The 21,089-nt window shown below is 45.5% G+C and overlaps 1 protein-coding gene, 1 non-coding gene and 4 pseudogenes across 2 annotated transcripts; 2 read left to right on the plus strand and 4 right to left on the minus strand.

Moving 5' to 3' along the window:
• Nucleotides 1-45: 45 nt before the first annotated feature.
• Nucleotides 46-119, minus strand: LOC136478883 (small nucleolar RNA snoR1). The gene has a single exon (XR_010764548.1). It is a non-coding gene; the product is annotated as a small nucleolar RNA snoR1 (small nucleolar RNA).
• LOC136475680 (uncharacterized) lies at nucleotides 106-8,576 on the minus strand (annotated as a pseudogene).
• Nucleotides 8,577-9,009: 433 nt separating this feature from the next.
• LOC136471079 (KIN17-like protein) lies at nucleotides 9,010-10,195 on the plus strand. The gene has a single exon (XM_066468812.1). The coding sequence runs from the start codon at nucleotides 9,118-9,120 to the stop codon at nucleotides 9,886-9,888; it is 771 nt and encodes a 256-aa protein (XP_066324909.1). The 5' UTR covers nucleotides 9,010-9,117; the 3' UTR covers nucleotides 9,889-10,195.
• Nucleotides 10,062-10,786, plus strand: LOC136468541 (KIN17-like protein; annotated as a pseudogene).
• Nucleotides 10,787-11,883: 1,097 nt separating this feature from the next.
• On the minus strand, nucleotides 11,884-16,340 carry LOC136468542 (uncharacterized; annotated as a pseudogene).
• Nucleotides 16,341-17,269: 929 nt separating this feature from the next.
• On the minus strand, nucleotides 17,270-19,223 carry LOC136468543 (tyrosine-sulfated glycopeptide receptor 1-like; annotated as a pseudogene).
• Between the last annotated feature and the right edge of the window lie 1,866 nt (nucleotides 19,224-21,089).

Here is a 21,089-nt window from a genome sequence, read left to right on the forward strand (position 1 = left end):
CAATCAGATATTGTAAAAGCAGGCAAAATTGCAACAAAATTGACGAGCTCAGAGAGGTGCTAATCTGCTGAAGGGAGTAACCCTTCTCATACAAGAGGTGTCAGAAATAAGCAACAACTCAGGAATAGGAAGCCATACATGCCAAGTAACTTTTCCGGTTATTACAATAGCCACATGTGCGTGCCCTCATGAATACAGGAGGAATCACAGAGCAGCTTGCAATCTCCATTGTCCACACTCCACACCACATTATAACATCCACGGCTAATACAAAGTTTAAGAACTGCCCAAAGTCTAATACTCATAAAAAAAATGACATCACACTAGGATTGTCATTTCTCCTTCAAAATATAGGATCATGATTAACCAACAGGTACTTGGCAGTAAACTAAACACTGCAGCCTTGCGTCTGGTCCTAGATCTGGTGCAACTCTTCAGCAGCTTGAACACAAAGTATCCTGAAAACAAAACAATTCCTAAATGGTTAGTAGATCGGACTATGATAGTAATTGTAATTTAGAGTTGCATTACAGTAAACCAGAAAAAAATCCCTAAACATTGCACCCCCTTCAGAAGGAACAATCCTGCAAATACAAAAACAGATGCTACTTCAATCACATGCATCACATGAGGGCCACCAAGTAACTTAAATTCAAAGCTCTAACTCAAATACCACCCAGTTCAAGCTTCACAAGAATATGGATGAAGATACATGGACATGTGCATCCAGCCTGTCAATGCATTTACATATCAGATTCTTCCTTCGCAGAAAGAACAAACAGGAAAAACAAAACCAAAAATAAACATTATACAGATGAACTAGTACTTGATAATGCATGCTCTTATGGTAACAAGTGCCCAACTTGCTGACAACAGTCAAGCGCCGCAAGTGTGTATGTAATGCAAATATCTAGATAGCATTGACGTTAGTCCAAAAGAAAAATGAATGACGCGCCTTATGAATAGCTGGGCCAAAAATTGCTATCTCCCTCCCTCCCTCCCTCCCTCTTGTATGGCCCAAGGAGTTCTGGGTCTTCTTTAGTCTCCAGCAGCTGTCTTTTTCTTTTCTTTGTGTGGATTATTCCAAATGCAACTATTTGTACCTCTATTTATGCTCTAAGTGCCTGTGCTGCTATTCCGGATTCAACTATTATTCGGAGCACAATTTGTTAAAAACAGAAAGTACTAAATTGTGGACACTATCAGAAACCATAAATCAAATGGCGGAAAACTACCCTACTATTCCTGATTCCACTTTCAGACCATCTTAAATTGAAATTATAATGATTTTAGGGGAAAAAAACAAGGTTTGGAGATTATAGAAAGAATTTCGAAGATATCTTGATCAATGTCAAAATATCATTTAGAATCTGGATCAGAGATTGGCGTTTACTTTAAGAAAACATGATGAATTAATTTTAAAATGATGACAAAATTACAGATATTGATATTACTGGAGATCAGCTTGTATTTATGCTTCTTTCTTATTTGTGCTAGTGCTTTTACAAAAAAAAAAGAACAAGTTCCAAGAGGGTGTTCAGGTAGATGGCACTTTAGTCTGATTAATTGGTCACTGGACTATACCTACACCATGCATTTGATTTTTAGCATAACAATATAATTCTATTTTTCAAAGGTTACTGGACTACATACCTACACCATGCATTTGATTCATTTAGCATAACAATATAATAATTCTATTATTCAAACCACAATGTTTTGTTTATCATACATGCCTTTATCACTACATATAAATATTGAGAGAGTGCAAAAGAGGCCTCGACTTCAGCAGGGAAGTGTGTTGCTTCGAGATGCATTATGAGATCACTCACTGAGGACCCAAAGTAGTTCTTCTGTAGTGCTGGCTATGCTGTAAGGTGCAAGCACGCAATAGCAGGGCACCAGTACTGGCACATTCTATTGTTGACAACGATGCCCAATGGAATCTACATTGTTGTCCAAGTAATATACAAGCATATTGCTTTTCACTTGTATTTCTCTAACCAAGGCTGCTGAATTGGCCACAGGAGTAGGTGTACTAACTGTACCAGTAGTTGGTGTTTCTCTCACCAAGTCTAGAGATGTGTATATTCTATGCAATGAAACTGAAGAGCAGTTCAGTTCAGCTTTTGCACTTGCTGTGCGTGAGTGTACTCTGTTCTCAGCTCCCTCTCTCTTCTACCTCTAGCCCAAACCAGTGTGTGCGTGCTTGTGTGTGAGCTGCTGCTCACCTGTTCAGGCCAGCCGGTTTCCAACATTTTGCGCTATCTAAAACTCTGAAAAGAGAAGTTAGATTCCACTAGTATTCCTACTGCTACCAGCAGACTCCGTACCTAATACTAGTAATCGAAGCATATTTAGTTGTAGCAATAGATAATGCTAATATGCACACAACTCATGCCAGAAAGCTGAAATGAACCATACAGGATGCATACTACGCATGACCTGAAGAACAGGTTACTTATTTTAACTATGCACTAAAATGTATATAAAATGGGGAAACAATACTGAAATTGATATATTCTAATCTATTTCAGTTTAACTGAGAACACATTTATGTCCGTAATCTGACCATGCACATACTACATGTCTACAAGTTCAGTCGGTGTAGACAAGATAATCAGCACTGGCCATACATCAGCCATTACTTGGCACTGTAGCCATACTCCTATATGTGACGTATGGATAGCCATCAGGTTAGGGATAGGGATATGTATTGGATATAGAAGAGGTGGGTTTGGGTTAGGGATATATGAATTTTATCCTTTTCCTTTGTTTGGGAGCAGCTGGCTTTGGGATTAAATTTAGGTGGGTCCCATGAGATAAAAAAAAGCGCACACGCCTGTACTCCTCTCCTCATCCGTTCAATCCAGCCACCAGAGTCTTCTCATCCCCATCCAACCGTAGGCTTGACCAAGCTCGGTGGCTCCGGCAATCCGCACGTCTGTGCGTGGGATAGCAGTATAGCACAACTCCAGCGAGCGCGGCTCTCTGCAGGCAGCATGTGTGAGGCATGGGCGGATCGGCCCATCGGCAGTGTGCGAGGCTAGCGGCGGCTCCAGGTGACGGGCGCCTGCACTGTTGCGGCGCACAAGGCGAGCCTGTCAACCCCAGGCCAGCGCTCGTGGCAGCGTGAGCAGCTGCACACACAGCTCCGACGTCCTAGGGTGTCGGTAGCGCGCTCTTTCATCCGCCGGAGAGGACGACACGAGGACGCGAGGTTAGTGCTCAATCGTGCAGTAGATCTCCGGCTACCAATGCGGCGTGCTTGGCTCCAGCGTCCACCGCGGGCTCGGTCCAGACATCCAACGGCCGGCGCATGCGTGCGGGGGCGAGCGCGGCTCTGCTGCCGGCATGCCACGCCGCGCACGCCATTTCACGTCCAAACCCAGCCCTCCCGTTGGGTTAAGAACACTGGGATAGAGCATCCTCATTTCCCTATCCCAATCCATGTTTATTTCCCTATCCCACTATCCAAACACGGGTTCAAATCTATCCAACTCTTCATATCCCTATCCCAGCTCTCATTTCCCATGAACCAAACGCCACCATAGTACATAGGGAGACCAGCACAGTTGACCTATTGCCTAATCTCTGCTTTCAGCAAAATATCTAGAGCAAGCAGCAGATTATCTTACACAGAACTTGATATATATACCCCAGAGAAAATTCTTATCTCGAAACCCTGGTTTAGACTGCATCTGTTTGTTGCGGTGTAAACGCAACTTCTGTAATATTTCAGCATGGTGTTATCTTATGTTCGCACGTCATGCATTAGCTACTAAGAAACCTGATATAGTCAAGTTCAAAAAAAAGAAACCTGATATAGTCCAGCTTTTTTCAGTTCCCAAACATTGTTCAATTATAACTGAATTTGTGTGTGCTCCCATACGGCCATACTTAGAATAGAATAGATGGCAACAGTTTTATCAGCTTTTTGTCAGTTCCTAGGCATTGTTCAGTTAACATTGAACTTGTATGTGCCCCCATACTTAGAATAGAACATATGGGTATAATCTTATCATTTTTTTTTCATTCTCTAATTTATAATATCTCTGCACTTGTCTCAAATAACCATATGCAGTGCATCGGAACAACTACAGATTTTTTATGCTTCATTACAGCTAGCTGAAACATTATCGATGTCTAGTAGTTCCAAAGTTGATGTTAGTTGTTGAGGATACATGCCATCATCATTTGAACGTGCACTGGTCATAGATAATTAAGATTTCTATGGTACAAAGAATATGTTTCTGTGTCTGATCCATAAGTCCTTATTACCAGAGCAATGAAACCTCCTTTTACTTTACAACCAGAATGATTTTTTCCTATTTCTGATCCACAATTCCTTATGTCCAATGTCATATGTAACCATAAACATTTATTTCAAAACCACAACTATTGTTTCCTCTACAATCTGCAAATCCACATGCCTAACGTTTTTATTAATCATCAAAGTTCATTGAAGAATAAGAAATCACTTAAAGCATATCAGTAAACTAAAAAATACCATGAGGTTTGTTACTAGAATACAAAAGTCAATTACGCAGGTATTAAGCTGCATGATTTAAGGATACAGAAACTAGACTGAAAGCAGTTTTAAATCATTGTACACAAATTTGGGAGTGAGCAAGACTCACGTTAATCAGACGAACATTGCCAGCTCTGGACGGCTGAAGATGTTATCCCCATCATCTTCCAGGGCAGGATAAGAAGCAACAAGCGCATCCTGTGCACCAATGTACAGAGAGTTGTAAATCTTCCAATAAACTTCACGCACTTTCCTTGCTGGATGGAAGAGACCTTGCAGGCAATAATTCAAAATCACAGCTGCACCTAGTGCGACCCTCATTCCCTCAATTGCTTCCATGACAGCATTTATAACGTGGGGAGATGTCTCAAATATGTTGGGCCAAACATAGTTAAGCAGATGGACAAGAGCATCCTCACAACCCAGGCCAGCAACGCCTAGAGCCATGTGCTTAACAGCAGAGGCAGCAGTCTGCCGGTGAACCAGATCCCTATCCATTAAAGCATCTTCAAGCAAGGGAGTGACAGCATATATGTAATCTTTGCCCATCTCACCAATATACTCAAAGAGGAAAGAGAGTGACTTCAGAACACCATTTTGGACATTGAGCTCTGGGACCCGGTACTCATTCATAAGGGCAGGCAAAACTGTGAAAGGTGAGCAAGTTTCAGCAACTATGGCAATCGCTACAGTTGTGCAGACACGGTTCTGTCGCTCCTGCACCTTCAAGTTATTCAAAAGGGTGGCCAACACATCCTGCGGCCCTATAGCCTTTGCAATATAACCAAATGTGTTCACAGTGGCTCTCCTAATACCCTTCTTATGAGCCTTCAACATTTCGAGCAGCTCAAAACAAATCCTCATCCATTCCCTTGCTGGCACAAATTCTGCTCCACGATCAGCAATCCTACCAACAAGATCAATGCAGTTCTCCTGGACCTTCTCATGCCTGTTCTTCAAGATGGGGGTCAGACGAGGAAGAAGATCCTTGATTGGAGGAGTCATTTTAGTCATACCAATGACATTGACGATAGCCTTCAAGGCTCCAAGAATTGAACCCAGCACCTCAGGATACTCCTCTCCTAAGTACTCATACAGCACAACACCCAAGTGACCCATAAGCTGCTCCTCCTGGCACTGCTTCATGACAATGGCTATCCTGGAGATCAGATCAGCAGCTTGCTGCCTAACTTTTGCACTCTTGTTGTTCAGTCGCCACTTGATGGTACCACAAATCTGAGGAAGGTATGGCTTAACTCTCTGTCCAAGTGCATTAACCACAGCTCCAAAACCATTAAGCATAACATTTGCATCATCACTAGTCTGTTCTTGGAAAGCATACAAGATACCATCAATAAGCAGCTCCTCCAGACGAGCATCAATATCTGAAGCACCCAAGTTGGCCACCACCTTCTCAATTGTTTCCATCACCATTCTTCTGTAGGGCTCGCTTTCATCTTTCAGATCCTCAACAATCCTCCCAACTATATCAGCAACTCCAACCTTGTTTGCCATCTCCACTGTAGTTTCCACAAGCTGCTTATAGTTCCTCCGATCTAGAGCCATTCTCCTCACCCAGAAGTGCTTGAAGAAATCTGGAAGGATGTCATTCCGGATATAATCAGCCTCCACACCCTCTGTACTGACACACTGTTTCACAACCTTGAGGACAATCTTCTTCATTTCTTCATCTGGAGACTGAAACTCCCTAATGAGGACCTGCATCACCTCCTTTGTGTAGTAACTAGCATACAGAGCGTCCATAAGAGGGATGATGAAACCAATGGCCTTCAGGAAGGCAGCAAGGACCTTCCCGCGGTGAGATCTGATACCCTTCCATAAAGGTTTTAATACAGTATCAAAACTTTCTATACCATATGGTGCAGCAGCCTCAGCAAGTGCAGCGAGAGAGAGGGCAGTAATTGTCCGGACTTTCTGGTTTTCATCGCTCAAACCATGCTCAATGATCTCAACTAGTGACTTGAGATGTGGCAAAACAGCACAGCCCATGAGAATAGCAATCTGCTGAACAATTTTGATACCAGTGTGCCTAGCCTGCCACGATTTCTTACTCTGACAGACAGCCTTCAAGAATGGCAAAAGCGCAGGGATGCCCAAAGCAGAAGCCACCACACTGAACGCCCTAGCAGTCGTGTTTCTGACATACTCATCAATGTTATCAATGTCCGGTCGCATGGCAGCAATCATAGTAGCAAGCCCAGCTGCTTTGCTAAGATTTGAGATGATCTCCCTGCCTTCAACACGAGCATAGTAGTCCTCATCAATCAACAGTGGCTCAATAACCACAAGAATCTTGTGCACAAAAGGACGGACCAGCTCATCCAACTTATACAGTACCCTATCAATAACCTTCACCAGAAGATGCCTCTCCTGGTCCTCCAGTGTTGGCTGCATGAGTAAGGGCAGGATTTTGTTGAACAGCGGTCCAGCACCGAATTCCCGGGCTTTGTCTGTCAGTTGCCGAAGTGCTGTTTTACGCTGTGGGGGTGTGCCATTCTTCACTTTGAGTAGCAGTTTCATGATTTTCCTCTCCTTCTGCTCCTCAGGCGATAGCTGCTCCTCCTCTTCCTCATTCAGTAAAGTTCCAAAGTACTGGTAATCCTCTGGCTTCATCAGCGGTAATCCACCAGGCAGCTCCTTGGGCACATCAAAATGCTGCCCACGATTCTCCTCTGGAATAGCATAAAGTGGTGTCCCCAGCGGTGTTGGGGTCGCAAGGAGCTTCCTTGCCGGGGTCCTGATGGGCTGGTAGGAAGCCGGAGGCTCAAGAATCTTGTACCCCTCCTGCGGGAACATGCCATCTAGCTCCTCGTCGGTGAGAGGCCTGTTCCTCTCCTCAATGTCCCGCTCCCACCGCATGAGCTGGTACTGCTCTGGAGTAATCGGTCCACGAGCAATCTGGCTAGGAGTTGGTGTGGAAAGGTTCTCTGCACCAAATGGCGTCGGACCAGGAGTATAACCAGCAGGTGTTGCAGCACCAAGACCACCAGGGGTTGCACTTCCCATACTCGCTGGCGTCTCATCCCACCTTGATCTCTGCTTCTTACCAGGGGTTGGCGTGACACCACCAGGCAGCTTTGGAGTCGCATCCCAAGCCCCAGAAGGAGTAGCCCCAGGGGTGGCACCACCAGCTGCAGGCGTCGCATCAGCATCAGCCATCCTTCCTGGAGTCGGTGTCTCATCCCATCTGTTCCTTCTCACCGAGGGTGTGGCATCTCCAACACGTCCAGGGGTGGCATCCCAACGCCCAATCCCAGGAGTTGCATCAGGGGCATCCCAGTCCGAGGATGTCTTTGTCTTCTTGGCACCGGCAGCAGCATCACCATCCTGCGACTGATCCCACCTGTTGCGCCGCTTCGTCGTGGCAGCCGGCTGCTCTGGCGCAGCAGCCTTCCTCTCCTTCTCCTTCTCCTCCTCTTCCTTCTTCTTCTTGGCAATCTCCCTCAGCAGGTCCTCCTTCTTCTTCTGCAGCGCCGCGTCGCGCATGACGTCGGCGTAGGTCCGCACCGATGGGTCCGGGGTGGCCTCCCCGGCGGCGAACGGGTCATGGCGCTCCGGCGAGATGATCTGGTTGAGGCGGCGGCGTCGGTAGTCGTCCTCGCGGTCGATGATGCGCTGGGACCTCTTGGGCAGCCCGTCGTCGTCGTCGGCCGACCGCGGGATGTCGGCGGCGGCGATGGCGTGTCCCGTGTACGCCGCGAGGCGGCGCGGCGCGGGGTTGGCGGCCTCCGTGTCGTCCTCCGCGGCGTCGTCCTCGGAGGCCGGGATGGAGGTGTCGTAGCCCGCGAAGCGGTTCGGGTCGGCGCCCCCGCCGCCGTAGAGGTCGGTGTCGAAGGTGACGGAGGACACGGCCATGGGCGCGCCGGCAGCCAGCGCCTCCTCCATCTTGCGCCGCTCCTCCTGCGTGCGCGCGAGATCCGCGTCGATCGAGTCCATGGCGACGGCGGCACGGGGGTGAGCTGGTAGGGTTTGCTCTGGTGGACGATGCGAGATTGGGGAAAGAAGGGGACAAATGAACGATGTCTAGCTAGCGGGAGAGGCCCCTCACAAGTTCACATGTGGTGGATTGAAAAATCTCGGTGGTACGTTGATTGGTCATAGCTGCGGTCCGGACCGTTCATTTGTGGTACAGCCAACCGACTTCTCCAAGGTCCAGTTCAGTTTCAGAAAAATTTGCAAAATTTTTTAAGATTTTTCGTTACATCGAATTTTTAGATACATGTATGAAGTATTAAATATAGATAAAAAATAAAACTAATTATATAGTTTAGATAAAATTCACGAGATGAATCTTTTAAGCCTAATTAATCTATGATTGAATACTAATTACTAAATACATCGAAAAATACTATAGTAGCATTTTACAAAAAAAAAAAAAAATCGCCATCTAAACACTGCCCAAAGTCCAAACAAAGCCCTCGCCCCAATCGGCCAAATCCACTCATCATAAAAAAAAAATCTACTCCTCGTTGCTTCGCGTCCGTCTCCTGGACTAACGTACTCCCCCCTTCTCCTACTTGTAATTCCCCTCCTTCTGCTTGTGCGGCAGGGGCCTCTCCCGCGCGATGGGGAAGCACGAGTTCCTGACGCCGAAGGCGATCGCGAACCGGATCAAGGCGAAGGGGCTGCAGAAGCTGCGGTGGTACTGCCAGATGTGCCAGAAGCAGTGCCGCGACGAGAACGGGTTCAAGTGCCACTGCATGTCGGAGTCGCACCAGCGGCAGATGCAGGTGTTCAGCATGGCGCCCGACCGCGTCGTCGAGGGCTTCTCCGAGGAGTTCCTCGAGTCCTTCCTCTCCCTCATCCGCCGCGCGCACCGCCACTCCCGCGTCGCCGCCACCGTCGTCTACAACGAGTACATCGCCGACCGGCACCACGTCCACATGAACTCCACGCGCTGGGCCACGCTCACCGAGTTCGTCAAGTTCCTCGGGCGCGAGGGGTACTGCAAGGTCGAGGACACGCCCAAGGGGTGGTTCATGACCTACATCGACCGTGACTCGGAGCAGGCCGTCAAGGACCGCCTCAAGCGCAAGAGGATCAAGCCGGACATGGCTGAGGACGAGCGCCAGGAGCGCATGATCGCCCGCCAGATTGAGCGTGCGCACAAGTCCTTAGCCAAACCCGATGATGGTGATGCTGCCGAGGGCGAGCCTGAGTCCGGCAGCGAAGGAGAGTATTCAGGTTCAGATGATGATGGGGAGGAGCGGGAGGATGGCTCGAAAGAGGCAAGCAAGGCAACTGGGAAGATTGCAATTGCGCTTCAGAAGGCTGTGCCAGGTCCCAGGTTTTTTTTTTTTTTTGACAACAAACGGGGATATATTAACAGCATTTAGCTGAGAGTAATGTTACATGCTGGAAGTTTACAGAGTGCAGTGCCTGTGCTAGAGGGCACTGATGACCTTGATGCAAATAAGAGCATACATGCTGAAAAGTAGTAGCAGCTTCTGAGAAGGCCTGTCTGGCAAGACTGTCAGCAGTAGTGTCGAGGTTCCTGCTAATCTTGAGAATGGTGGCACGTCTGCGAACCGAGCAGTTGGTAAATGAGTGGGTGAGGAATTTGATCCGCCAATCTGGTGGGTGGGATTGGTCTTGCTGGTTGAGGAAGTGCACCAGTTGCTGGGAATCTGATAAGAAAGTGGTCCTGTCAAAGTGCAGGGTGTCATTGAGCTTGGCCGCAAGGTTAATCCTTTTGAGGATAAGCCGAAGGTGAAATTTGGTTTCGACGAAGAGGATGACTTGGGTACCGGAGAGAAGGAGAAGGATGAGGCGGCCAAGAAGATGGGAAAGGATGTGAAGGCAGCAAAGGCAAGGAGGTTAGCATTGGACGAGCTGATGAAGGAGGAGGAGAAGGCCAAGGAGAGGAGCAATAGGAAGGACTACTGGCTGTGCGCTGGGATTGTGGTCAAGGTGATGAGCAAGTCATTGGCAGAGAAGGGGTACTACAAGCAGAAAGGGGTGGTGAAGAAAGTTATCGATAAATATGTTGGGGAGATTGAGATGTTGGAGAGCAAGCATGTTCTCAGGGTCGACCAAGATGAGCTTGAGACCGTGATCCCTCAGATTGGCTGACTGGTGCGTATAGTAAATGGGGCTTATCGGGGGTCAAATGCCAGGTTGCTCTCAGTGGACACTGAGAAATTCTGTGCAAAAGTGCAGGTTGAGAAAGGCCTCTATGATGGGAAGGTTCTCAGGGCTGTCGAATACGAGGACATTTGCAAGATATCCCGATGATATAGAACGTGATTCATTCCATTTTCCCGATGATATAGAACGTGATTCATTCCATTTCCAGTGTGTACTAGCTGTGTCAGTTATACGCCTGACAGCGTCTGTGCTTGTTATTGTTTGTGCTAGAATATCTTCTGTCGAAGCAGTTTTCAATATGCTCATGTTTCTAGTTCACTGTAACTGCTGAAAGGCTATCTGTGATAAAATGATGCCATGTATGTTTGCTTGTTACTAGACCAGGATAACTGTATTAACAATTTTGTAATATTTGGTTAACTTCTATATTTCTGTTTCTAGTTAATCTTTTACCAGATGTTTTCTTGGTAGTTTGAGCATTACTTGCCAATCAGTTCTTTTGATAATGTTATCATATTTTGGAATTTGGATGCTATTATTATGAAGGTAAAGAACTCAACTAAAAGAAGACCACCAAAAGATAATTGAGAATTAGTCAAAGTAGTTTTTTCAATGTTTTTTCCCTATGATCTATGTTTTGCAACCCTTTGCGAGTATGGTTTGGTTTGGAAAGTTATTTGATGACAATTGTGCAGTTGCTGCATCTATATTCTGAATAGCTTAAAGGAAGTAGCAAAAAGTTACATATATCTTATTAGCAAATTTATTGATGCAACATACCTTGTTTAGCAATTCCAGATGAAATATGGCTAGTTCAAATATCTCACAAGTCATAACACAGTCGTCACTTTTGCTTTATCCCATGTTTCACCTAGAAAAAGCTCCCCGTTCTAGTCTAGTAAAATGTAACAAACTACTACTGAAACTAAACTGCTATTAGTCTCTGAAATTTGGAGTTCTCTTCAGCCTAATGATAGCATATAAGAATGCTAAAATAGTATCTTAAAAAGCATCAATTTACATATACAGTTTTTGTTGAGTGGCTCTGCTTTGTTCTTTACTTCCTATTTGATAGCTCTGAAACATATTACGAATTCAAATTCCTACAAGCCGTGTTAAGTGTCCTGTCCTGTGCCTCATCTACCCGGGTTGCTCAGGCTGCCCGCTCACATTCGAGGATATTCAGAAGCTACAAAGCACAAAATCAAGTAACTGGAGATCCATCCCGTCTATTTCTTCAATAGTCAATCCTTGAAGCCCTTCTCCAGTTCTTGGTTGAGGTTCTTGCCGATGAAGACAGTCTTGTTGATGCGCCGCTCATTTGGCTCATTTTCCTGGCTGACGGCTCCAACGATCACAGCTTCAACATCTTTATCCTCAACAGGGACATAAGGATCTTTCTCCGTGTTAACAAATAAATCCTCGGCTACCGAAGCCGGCACTTCAGAAGAACCAACTGCTGTGACATCTGAAAACATAAGACACGGGTATCACCATTACATATGTGGAGTGGCAGTTGGCAGTAAATAACAATAGAACATAAGACAACTGAAAAGAGTCTAAACGGTGGTGTTGTTTGCAACAAGCAACTTACTTGTGCTTGCTTGGTCAGATTGCATATCCAGTAAAACCATTTTTCTCTCAAAGACAGAGAAAGGGTCGCCCAGCATCATGAAAAGATCAACTAGCTTAGGAGCATTGTAGTCTGATAACTTGATCTGTTAGCCAAACATCTTGGTATACTCTGAGTGAATATGGCCAAGTTTAATATATCGACCATTTGATTTAAACAGCTGGATCATTTCAGTCTTCAAGATCAACAGGTAAGGACCTACGGATCACAATACCTTTACCCCATGCAAGGCTTGGCCAGTCCCACATGTAACTCCCGGCACTAGTGAGATCTAAGGCGGCGGTATCTTGAGACGGGATAGCAATCACAATGGTGCACCCACGCTCGACAAGCACGCACACCGCCGGCACAAAGTCTGCATCACCAGATATCAGCAACATATATGCAGGTGCGGGATTGTCATATGCAAAGCGGAACATATCAACCAGGATAAGCTTATCAGATGCATCTTTTCTTCTATTGAGGATATCAACATGTTTGACTCCAGTTCTTTGGAGTCCCTCCCTGATTGAACAGGGACAGCCCCATACGCCTGAATTGTTGCTGAATCTACAGCAGCATTCATACTCAGAGCCTTTCTAATATTCTTAGATATATCTTCTACGTGTGAATCCTTGGGAACCTTGCAGTTCTCAATGTTCCAAAACACAGCCATTGGAGTGAGACGAATTTCTGCAGAATTCATTATTTTATCCTTACCTGACAACAACAACAACATAGCCTTTCAGTCCCAAGCAAGTTGGGGTAGGCTAGAGTTGAAACCCACCGAGAGCCCCAAATCACATTGTTTTATCCTTACCTGAATAAAAAAAAAGATAAAAGGTTCAGATCATGAAACAAATAAACACAAGCATAAAGCATGCAGTGACATAAACAGCAAAGGCAAATATTATGCAACAGGAATGTAAACACATCAACCAACATCATGCCACAGTTGAGATATCATTTCCTATATACAGCAACAAGAAACATTTATGGACATACTATCACAATAAGTAAGTAGTATTGATCAACTGCAACAAAATCTATTTTAATATATTTCAGTAGAGATTTCAAACCCCTCCTGTTCCTTCAAAAATAAATACACCAGTACTAAAACTATGTCATGAATAACGACATTAGCTACTCAATTGCATGCATCAAATTAGTTTAAGTTGTCTACGTTTATGTGTCACTGATATGGGATAAAACTACAGAAATAGATATGTTCTTTCCTGAATTTTGTGAGTTCTTTTTTTCCCAAAAAAAATTCAGTGTACTTTTTAAATATTGGTGTATATAGTGCAACGAATGCATAATTCTTGTCCTTGAAATGATAGTTCTCTATCAAATCAATGTTAAAGAGATACTCAGCAAAGTCGCCTCATGTCTTGCGCGATCTGGAGAAGGAGGACTGTTGTTACTCCTTTTTTTATGAGCACCTAGCACTGGTGTTGATGCTGGAGGTAAAACTTCTTCTCCGGCGGCGCTTGGAGGGTGGTGTTGCCGAAGGAGTCTCCTCCCGACCACGCATCACCTGCGGCGACTATCAGAATTCACATTTCAGTCTAGCATGGAGAAGAACAAATAATTTGGCACAGACTACAGACAGCTGAGTACCTCCCAGTCGGAGAGCAAAGAAGCAACGGCAGTCTCTGCACTTCCCTTCATGCCCGTAGCAACATCCGAAACCTGCAGATCTATACTCCATGGGTGCAACATCTGAAAAAGTTGAACAAATGTTCAGACATATGACTAGATGATAAACAGAAGTGTCATGATCATAGTATTATTATTAGTACCACGACGTCGACATCGATGGACTTATGCAGGATGTGGTGCCCCGGGCCTCCATCCTCAAGAGCGAGGCAGAGTGGCTTAAGTCCATCGATGCCTGGTACTAATAATAATACTATGATCATGACGCTTCTGTTTATCATCTAGTTATATGTCTGAACATTAGTTTTCAACTTTTTCAGATGTTGCACCCATGGAGTGTAGGTCTGCAGGTTTCGAATGTTGCTACGGGCATGAAGGAAGTGCGGAGAGTGTCGTTGCTTCTTTGCTCTCCGACTAGGAGGTACTCAGCTGCCTGTAATATGTGCCAAATTATTGTTCTTCTCCATGCTAGACTGAAATGTGAATTCTGATAGTCGCCGCAGGTGGTGCGTGGTCGGGAGGAGACTTCTTCGCCAAGACCACCCTCCAAGCGCCGCCGGGGAAGAAGTTTACCTCCAGCATAACACCAGTGCTAGGTGCTCGTAAAAAAAGGAGTAACAACAGTCCTCCTTCTCCAGATCGCGCAAGACATGAGATGACTTTGCTGAGTATCTCTTTAACATTGATTTGACAGAGAACTATTATTTCAAGGACATATGCATTTGTTGCACTATATGCACCAATATTTGAAAAGTTCACTGAATTTTTTTTGGGAAAAAAAGAACTCACAAAATTCAAGAAAGAACATCTCTATTTCTGTAGTTTTATCCCATATCAGCGACACATAAACGTAGACAACTTAAACTAATTTGATGCATGCAATTGAATAGCTAATGTCGTTATTCATGACATAGTTTAAGTATTAGTGGATTTTTTTAAGGAACAGGAGGGGGTTGGAACCTCTATTGGAATATATTAAAATAGATTTTGTTGCAGTTGATCAATACTATTTACTTATTGTGATAGTATGTCCATAAATGTTTTTTGTTGCTGTACATAGGAAATGATATTTCAACTTTGATATGATGTTGGTTGAGGTGTTTACATTCCTTTGCATAATATTTGTCTTTGTTGTTTGTCACTGCATGATTCATGCTTGTGTTTATTTGTTTCATGATATGAACCTTTTATCTTCTTTTTTTGGTATTCAGGTAAGGATAAAACAATGTGACTTGGGGCTCTTGGTGGGTTTCAACTCTAGCCTACCCCAACTTGCTTGGGACGGAAATGCTATGTTGTTGTTGTCAGGTAAGGATAAAATAATGGCTTCTGCACAAATTCATCTCATTCCAATGGTTGTGTTTTGGGACATTGAGAAATGCAAAGTTCTCAATGATTCGCAGGTAGAAGATATATCTAAAAATATTAAAGAGACTCTGAGTATGAATTCTGTTGTAGATTCAGCAACAATTTAGGCTTATGGGGCTGTCTCTGCTTCAATCAGGGAGGGACTCCAAAGAATTAGAGTCAGACATATTGATATCCTCAATAAAAGAAAAGATGCAGCGGATAAGCTTATCCTGGTTGATATGTTCCGTTTTGCATATAACAATCCCACATCAACATATATGTTGCTGATATATGGTGATGCGGATTTTGTGCCGCCAGTGCACGTGCTTATCGAGCTTGGGTACATGATTGTAATTGGTGTACCGTCTCAAGATACCGCCGCCTCAGGTCTCACTGGTGCCGGGACTTACATGGTATTATGATCCGTAGGTCCTTAGCAAGGGAACGAAAAAAAACTCCTCCAGCGAGGCGGAGCGGTCGACGGTGAGGGCGTCGGGCTCCACGGCGACGCAGTCGAGCACGACCTGCTCGACCTTGCGGATGTGGAGCCTGGAAGAGGCGATCTCGGTGGTGACCCCGAACTCCGGCGCGGCGGTGACCACGTGCACGTCATGCCCCGCGGCGAGCATGTGCCTCACCTCCTGCGAGGGGAGAGGATAGAGGAGGGACGCAGGCAGGGTCAGAAAACGGGACGGAAGGGATCAGGCGCGGGCACCACCGCACCAGGCAGTAAGCCGCAAGCGGGTGGAGGAGTCGAGAGGGAGGGAGGGGCGGACCTCTAAGGCGCGGGTAGCGTGCCCGGAGCCGTGGCCGGTGACGTAGTAGGCGAACACGAAATGCGCGCCGCCGCCGTCTCCGTCTCCGTCACCAACCCTCATCCTCCGGTCTCCGCTGGCAATCGATCGAGTGCGAGGGATCATTCCGCTCCGCTACGACTCTGTAAGCAATGGAGGTGGTTAGAGGAGGAATTGGGGAGAAATTGAAGAAGGATTGGGGAAGAAGTAAGAATAGAGAAATTGGAGAAGCATTACAAAGGCCTCCGGCACGCCAGCAGACTCTTGCTCGGGAGTTGGGAGTGGACTCTTTTCTACTGCTTCTCTTCTCACCTGTTAGGCTGTTACTTATCACGTCGCCGTCGGGTAGGTAGGCGCAAGGTTTGGTTGGTCAGATACGATCCCGGCGCCGGCTTCAATGCGCCCATTCGCCGCATTATGCTCCTGCCCGTGCCTGAGGTTTTTTTGGGTCGCTTTGAGCCTGGTCCGAGACTGACGTCGGTTAGATTTTTTTTTGAAACATGCCCATCCGACGGACATGTATGTTTCTACGTGGGTTCACGATCGTGGCCGTCCTAATGAGAGGAAGCCCTTGTTTAGCCCACCCCAAAACGTTATAATCTGTCGCATCGAATATTTGGACAAATACATGAAGTATTAAATATAGACTAAAAATAATTAATTGTACACTTTGCGACTAATTGACGAGACGAATCTTTTAAGCGTAATTAATCCATAATTTAACAATAAGTGTTGCAGTATTACATGTGCTAATGATCGATTAATTAGGTTTAATAAATTCACCTTGTGGTTTACTGACAGATTCTGTAATTTATTTTTTTATTAGTATCCGAACACTCTATACGACATCCCGTATAACATCCGATTGATGCCCCCAAAACCTTACAGGCTGAATCTAAGGCCTAACATTATCAGCTACCACGTGGCCTTGGTCCTATGAGAGTTTGGCGTCATCTTATCCCGAAAGTAGGAATACTATATATGGATAATTAGATATGCATGTTCTCAAATCATATTCGTCGAGGTCATCACAACAGGATCTTTGTTATTTTGCTTTATACGTAAAGTAGTGGATAAGTTTATGGCTGTGATGTCTATAGAAAAAAAAAGCTCATAGGATCCGTTTTGATTAAGATATTGAGGGGGTTGGAATTGAATTGGCTTCAATACAAAGTTGTCGTAGTATTGAAATGACCACAATTCGAATATTATTGTTTAGATGACCATTGAATTGCTTTTTGAAATCTTAGCAAGTAGCTCAAATCGAATACCTGTTTGGATGCAAAACAATAGAATTGAAACTCTCTCACACGGCAGAAGGAGCTCGTCCCATCTCCAGGGCATGGCCATGGGGGGAGCTCGACCTCGGCGGCTCGCCAACAGCAGGGAGAGCGAGCGAGGTCACCATGGGGGAGCTCAACCCTAGGCATGGCGAGCAAGACAGAGGGACGAGGGAGGGAGCGAAGCCGCCGGGGGGGGGGGGGGAATGAGGCTACCATAGGGGAGAGAGGGAGCGAGGCCGCCATGGAGGAGCTTGACCAGCCATGGGGAAGAAGGAGGCGCCGATGGGGAGCTCGACCGACCATGACGGATCTCGGCAGCCGGCAAAGATGGGGAAGGCCACGGGGAAGAGGGGCGTTGGCCGCCGACGACGGGGAAGAGGGTGCTGGTGCCACCGATGACGGAGAAGAGGGCGCGAGCACTGCCGGCCATAGGGAAGAGGGCGCTGGCGCCGCCAGCCACGGGGAAGAGGCCCCAATTCCACTCAATAAGAGGGTCCGTCCCTGTATTGGTATAGGCCCCTTCCCGTTATAGTTCAAAAAAATAGGTCTCCAATGCCAAATCTCAATTCCACGACAGCGTTGAGGAAACTTGATTCCAATTCCAAAGTCTAGGCTCTAATATTTACATCTAAACGGGGGAATATAATATATTCTATTCAAAGAAATTTTGTTTTGTAATTTTTTTCTTATTAGTGAGCATCTCTAACGTTCTTTTCATAGATTATTATAATCTTTTTTAGAGTTTGTACGCAGACTTTGCAGTAATTATTAAATTTAATTAAATCGACTAATTGACCTCATGGCTGGATTACGGTTGACACACTGGCGAGCAGCTTCAAGCACCTTCAGCATTTGCTCCTCATACCCTGTGCCCCGTAGTGTTGGATCCAAAACTTCAATCTGTTTTCCTTCTGATCTCATCTCCCATATCCACTGGACGGGTTCTTTTGATGCAAATGAGATTGGAATAGGCCGCTGGCCTGTGAGCAGTTCAAGCAGGACTACCCCAAAACTCTACATATCACCTCTCAGAGTAGCCACCCACCCTTGCCCATACTCAGGGGATGTAACCGAGAGTGCCTACCAACTCAGTCGTGACATGTGTTTTGTTGGGAAGGATCAATCTGGATAGCCCAAAATCAGCAACATAGGCTTTGAATTCTTTGTCCAGTAGGATGTTGCTGGACTTGATGCCACGGTGAACAATGTGAGGCTTGCACACATTGTGGATGTATGACAAACCCTGGCTTGCTCCTTGTGCAATCTTTAGCCTCCTCGGCCAGTCAAGAAATGAACTCGCATCATCATCCCTGTTGTGGAGCCAATCATCCAGGCTTCCATTCTCCATGTAGGAATATATGAGGAACCTCGAATTTCCCTGGATGCAATAACCCCAGAGTGACACGAGATTGTCATGATGCGCCATGGAGAGTGCATCAACTTCTGCACAGAATTCCCTATCCATCAGACACATTTCACTGCTAAGTTTCTTTATGGCGACCTTGGAGCCATCAGATAGTGTAGCTTTGAAGACTAGCCCATAACCTCCACAGCCTATGATATTCTCCTTGCTGAAGTTATATGTAGCCTTCACCAAGTCAGTGAATGTGAGCTTATTTGGTTTCTCCCTTGTCTCTTGAAACCATCACCAAGGATTGCTCTGAATTGAGGTTGGACGGCATTCCTCGTATGGCATTCTCATTGTTGCTCCTATTTCTGTTCATGAAATTTGTACTCTTGAAGAAGAAAAAGAAGCAAGCTAGCAAGAATAGGATGGCAATCCCTCCAAAAGTTATGCCAAATGCAAGCACAAAGATGGATTTATTGTTTTGTCGCTTCTTGTTTCTCAATGTCGTTTTACCTGAACTGCAGTGATTTGCAAGCATCGAAGCACACAATTTTGGGTTTCCTGAGTTTTGCTCCGGTAGTCCTCTTGAAAAGTTTGCACGGGTCTTAAAGCAGTTAGTAATTAATTTTAAATATTTTTGCCACGGGTCTAATCTGAGTCTGGCCCTATGCCCTGTCCAAGCCCAGCCCTAGCCCAGGTAGACGTTTGTGGATCGTCACCGTTGAATTTCCACGTGCTACTTGCGCTTGTTTGTTTCAGTCGCTCACCGAGCGGATCGAGGCGATAGTGGATCCGCCGGCGAGGCGGCGACACTAGACACATGCGGAGAGCAGCTCAAGGCTAGCTGCTGTGAGGCGCAGGCACAACTGGGACACATTTTTTTTTCTCCAGAAATGGTGATGCATGCATTTTTTTTTTTCCCGAGACACAGATGCATCCGATCCATATTGAACACGCGTGGTAGGATCATCGGCCTAGTGCTTCTCGGTGGGAGTCGCCCGCGAGGAGGCCGTGAACGCAGCCATCCGCGCCTGGGCCTGGACCTCACGAGATCGAGGTCTCCCTAGCGGCACTGCCGCGCTGGATGGTGCCGCCGCTGTCACCTTTGCTGCCGGCCACACAGCAGGCGATCGAGGGTGTGTTTGGTTGGGGAGGTGAAAATTTTTTAGTATCACATCGGATGTGTTGGAAGGATATCGAGAGAGGTTTTTGATACTAATAAAAAAACAAATTAGATTCGTCTCGCGATTTTGCCGAGAACTGTGCAATTAGTTTTTTTTCGTCTACATTTAGTACTCCATGCATGTGTCCAAGCATGCTCTTTTACTGTAGGAGGCAAAAAATTTTGGAAACTAAACAGAGCCTGATTGAAACAAACAAAAGCGAGCAGCACGTGCAGAGGGAGTACCTGGTACATCTATTTTGCTATACGTCTAATATATAATATGTCTAAATACATGGTAAAATGGATAAACCAAAAAAGTCAAAGCGACTTATAATTTGAAACGAAGGGAGTACTTGATTAACTGATTCATGATATTTCTTTTCTACTGCAGATGTGGCTTGATCTAGTGGCTAATAACTAGAAACAATGACCATGGATGAAGTTTCTTTTGGGCTGGAACACTTTGCTCACTAATATGGGCGTCTAGTCTAGGTTAAGCACAGTACTCGATTCGGAGTACATGCCTACTGATTTTGGCCTTTTGGGCATGGTTGTCAAATCAAACTGTGGCCGCGTTTAGTTGCCTGCGGAATTGGCGCCGCCCGATTCCCTGTAGCACTGTAGCATTTCATTTGTATTTGATAATAATTGTCCAATCGTTGACTAATTAGGCTCAAAACGTTCGTCTCGCAAAGTACAACCAAACTGTGCAATTAATTTTTAATTTCGTCAACATTTAGGCTCAAAACGTTCGTCTCGCAAAGTACAACCAAACTGTGCAATTAGTTTTTAATTTCGTCAACATTTAGTACTCCATGCATGTACCGCAAGTTTGATGTGACGGGGAATCTTCTTTTTACATAGTGCCAAAATTTGGATTTTGGTGAAACTAAACATGGCCTGTAACAACAACTAGAATGCACTGTGCTATTTAAATTGCTGCTCCAATGACATCTCTTTGGATTTAACTGCACCGTTAAGTTTTGCAGTCCAAACCTCATTTCTCACTTTGGCAGCCGCGAGACGTTCACCCGCTGCCGCATCCCAACTTATATATCCTGCACGGAGGAGCAGTGTCGGATCTAGAAATAGGTTAGGAGGGATGCTAAATTATAGAAGACTAGGAATTTTACTAGACATACACCCTTCGGAAGGCTAGAAATCTAGCTAAAAATCTTAATTGCATGGCTATAGAAATTCTCATGATTTTTTACTATAGAAGGCTTTATCCAGAAATAG

This window comes from Miscanthus floridulus, chromosome 8 (genome assembly GCF_019320115.1).
Source record: "Miscanthus floridulus cultivar M001 chromosome 8, ASM1932011v1, whole genome shotgun sequence".
NCBI classification, from domain to species: Eukaryota; Viridiplantae; Streptophyta; class Magnoliopsida; order Poales; family Poaceae; genus Miscanthus; species Miscanthus floridulus.

What these genes read in the sequence shown, in the direction of transcription:
- LOC136471079 (XM_066468812.1), top strand. Translation starts at nt 9,118, where the DNA reads ATGGGGAAGCACGAGTTCCTGACGCCGAAGGCGATCGCGAACCGGATC.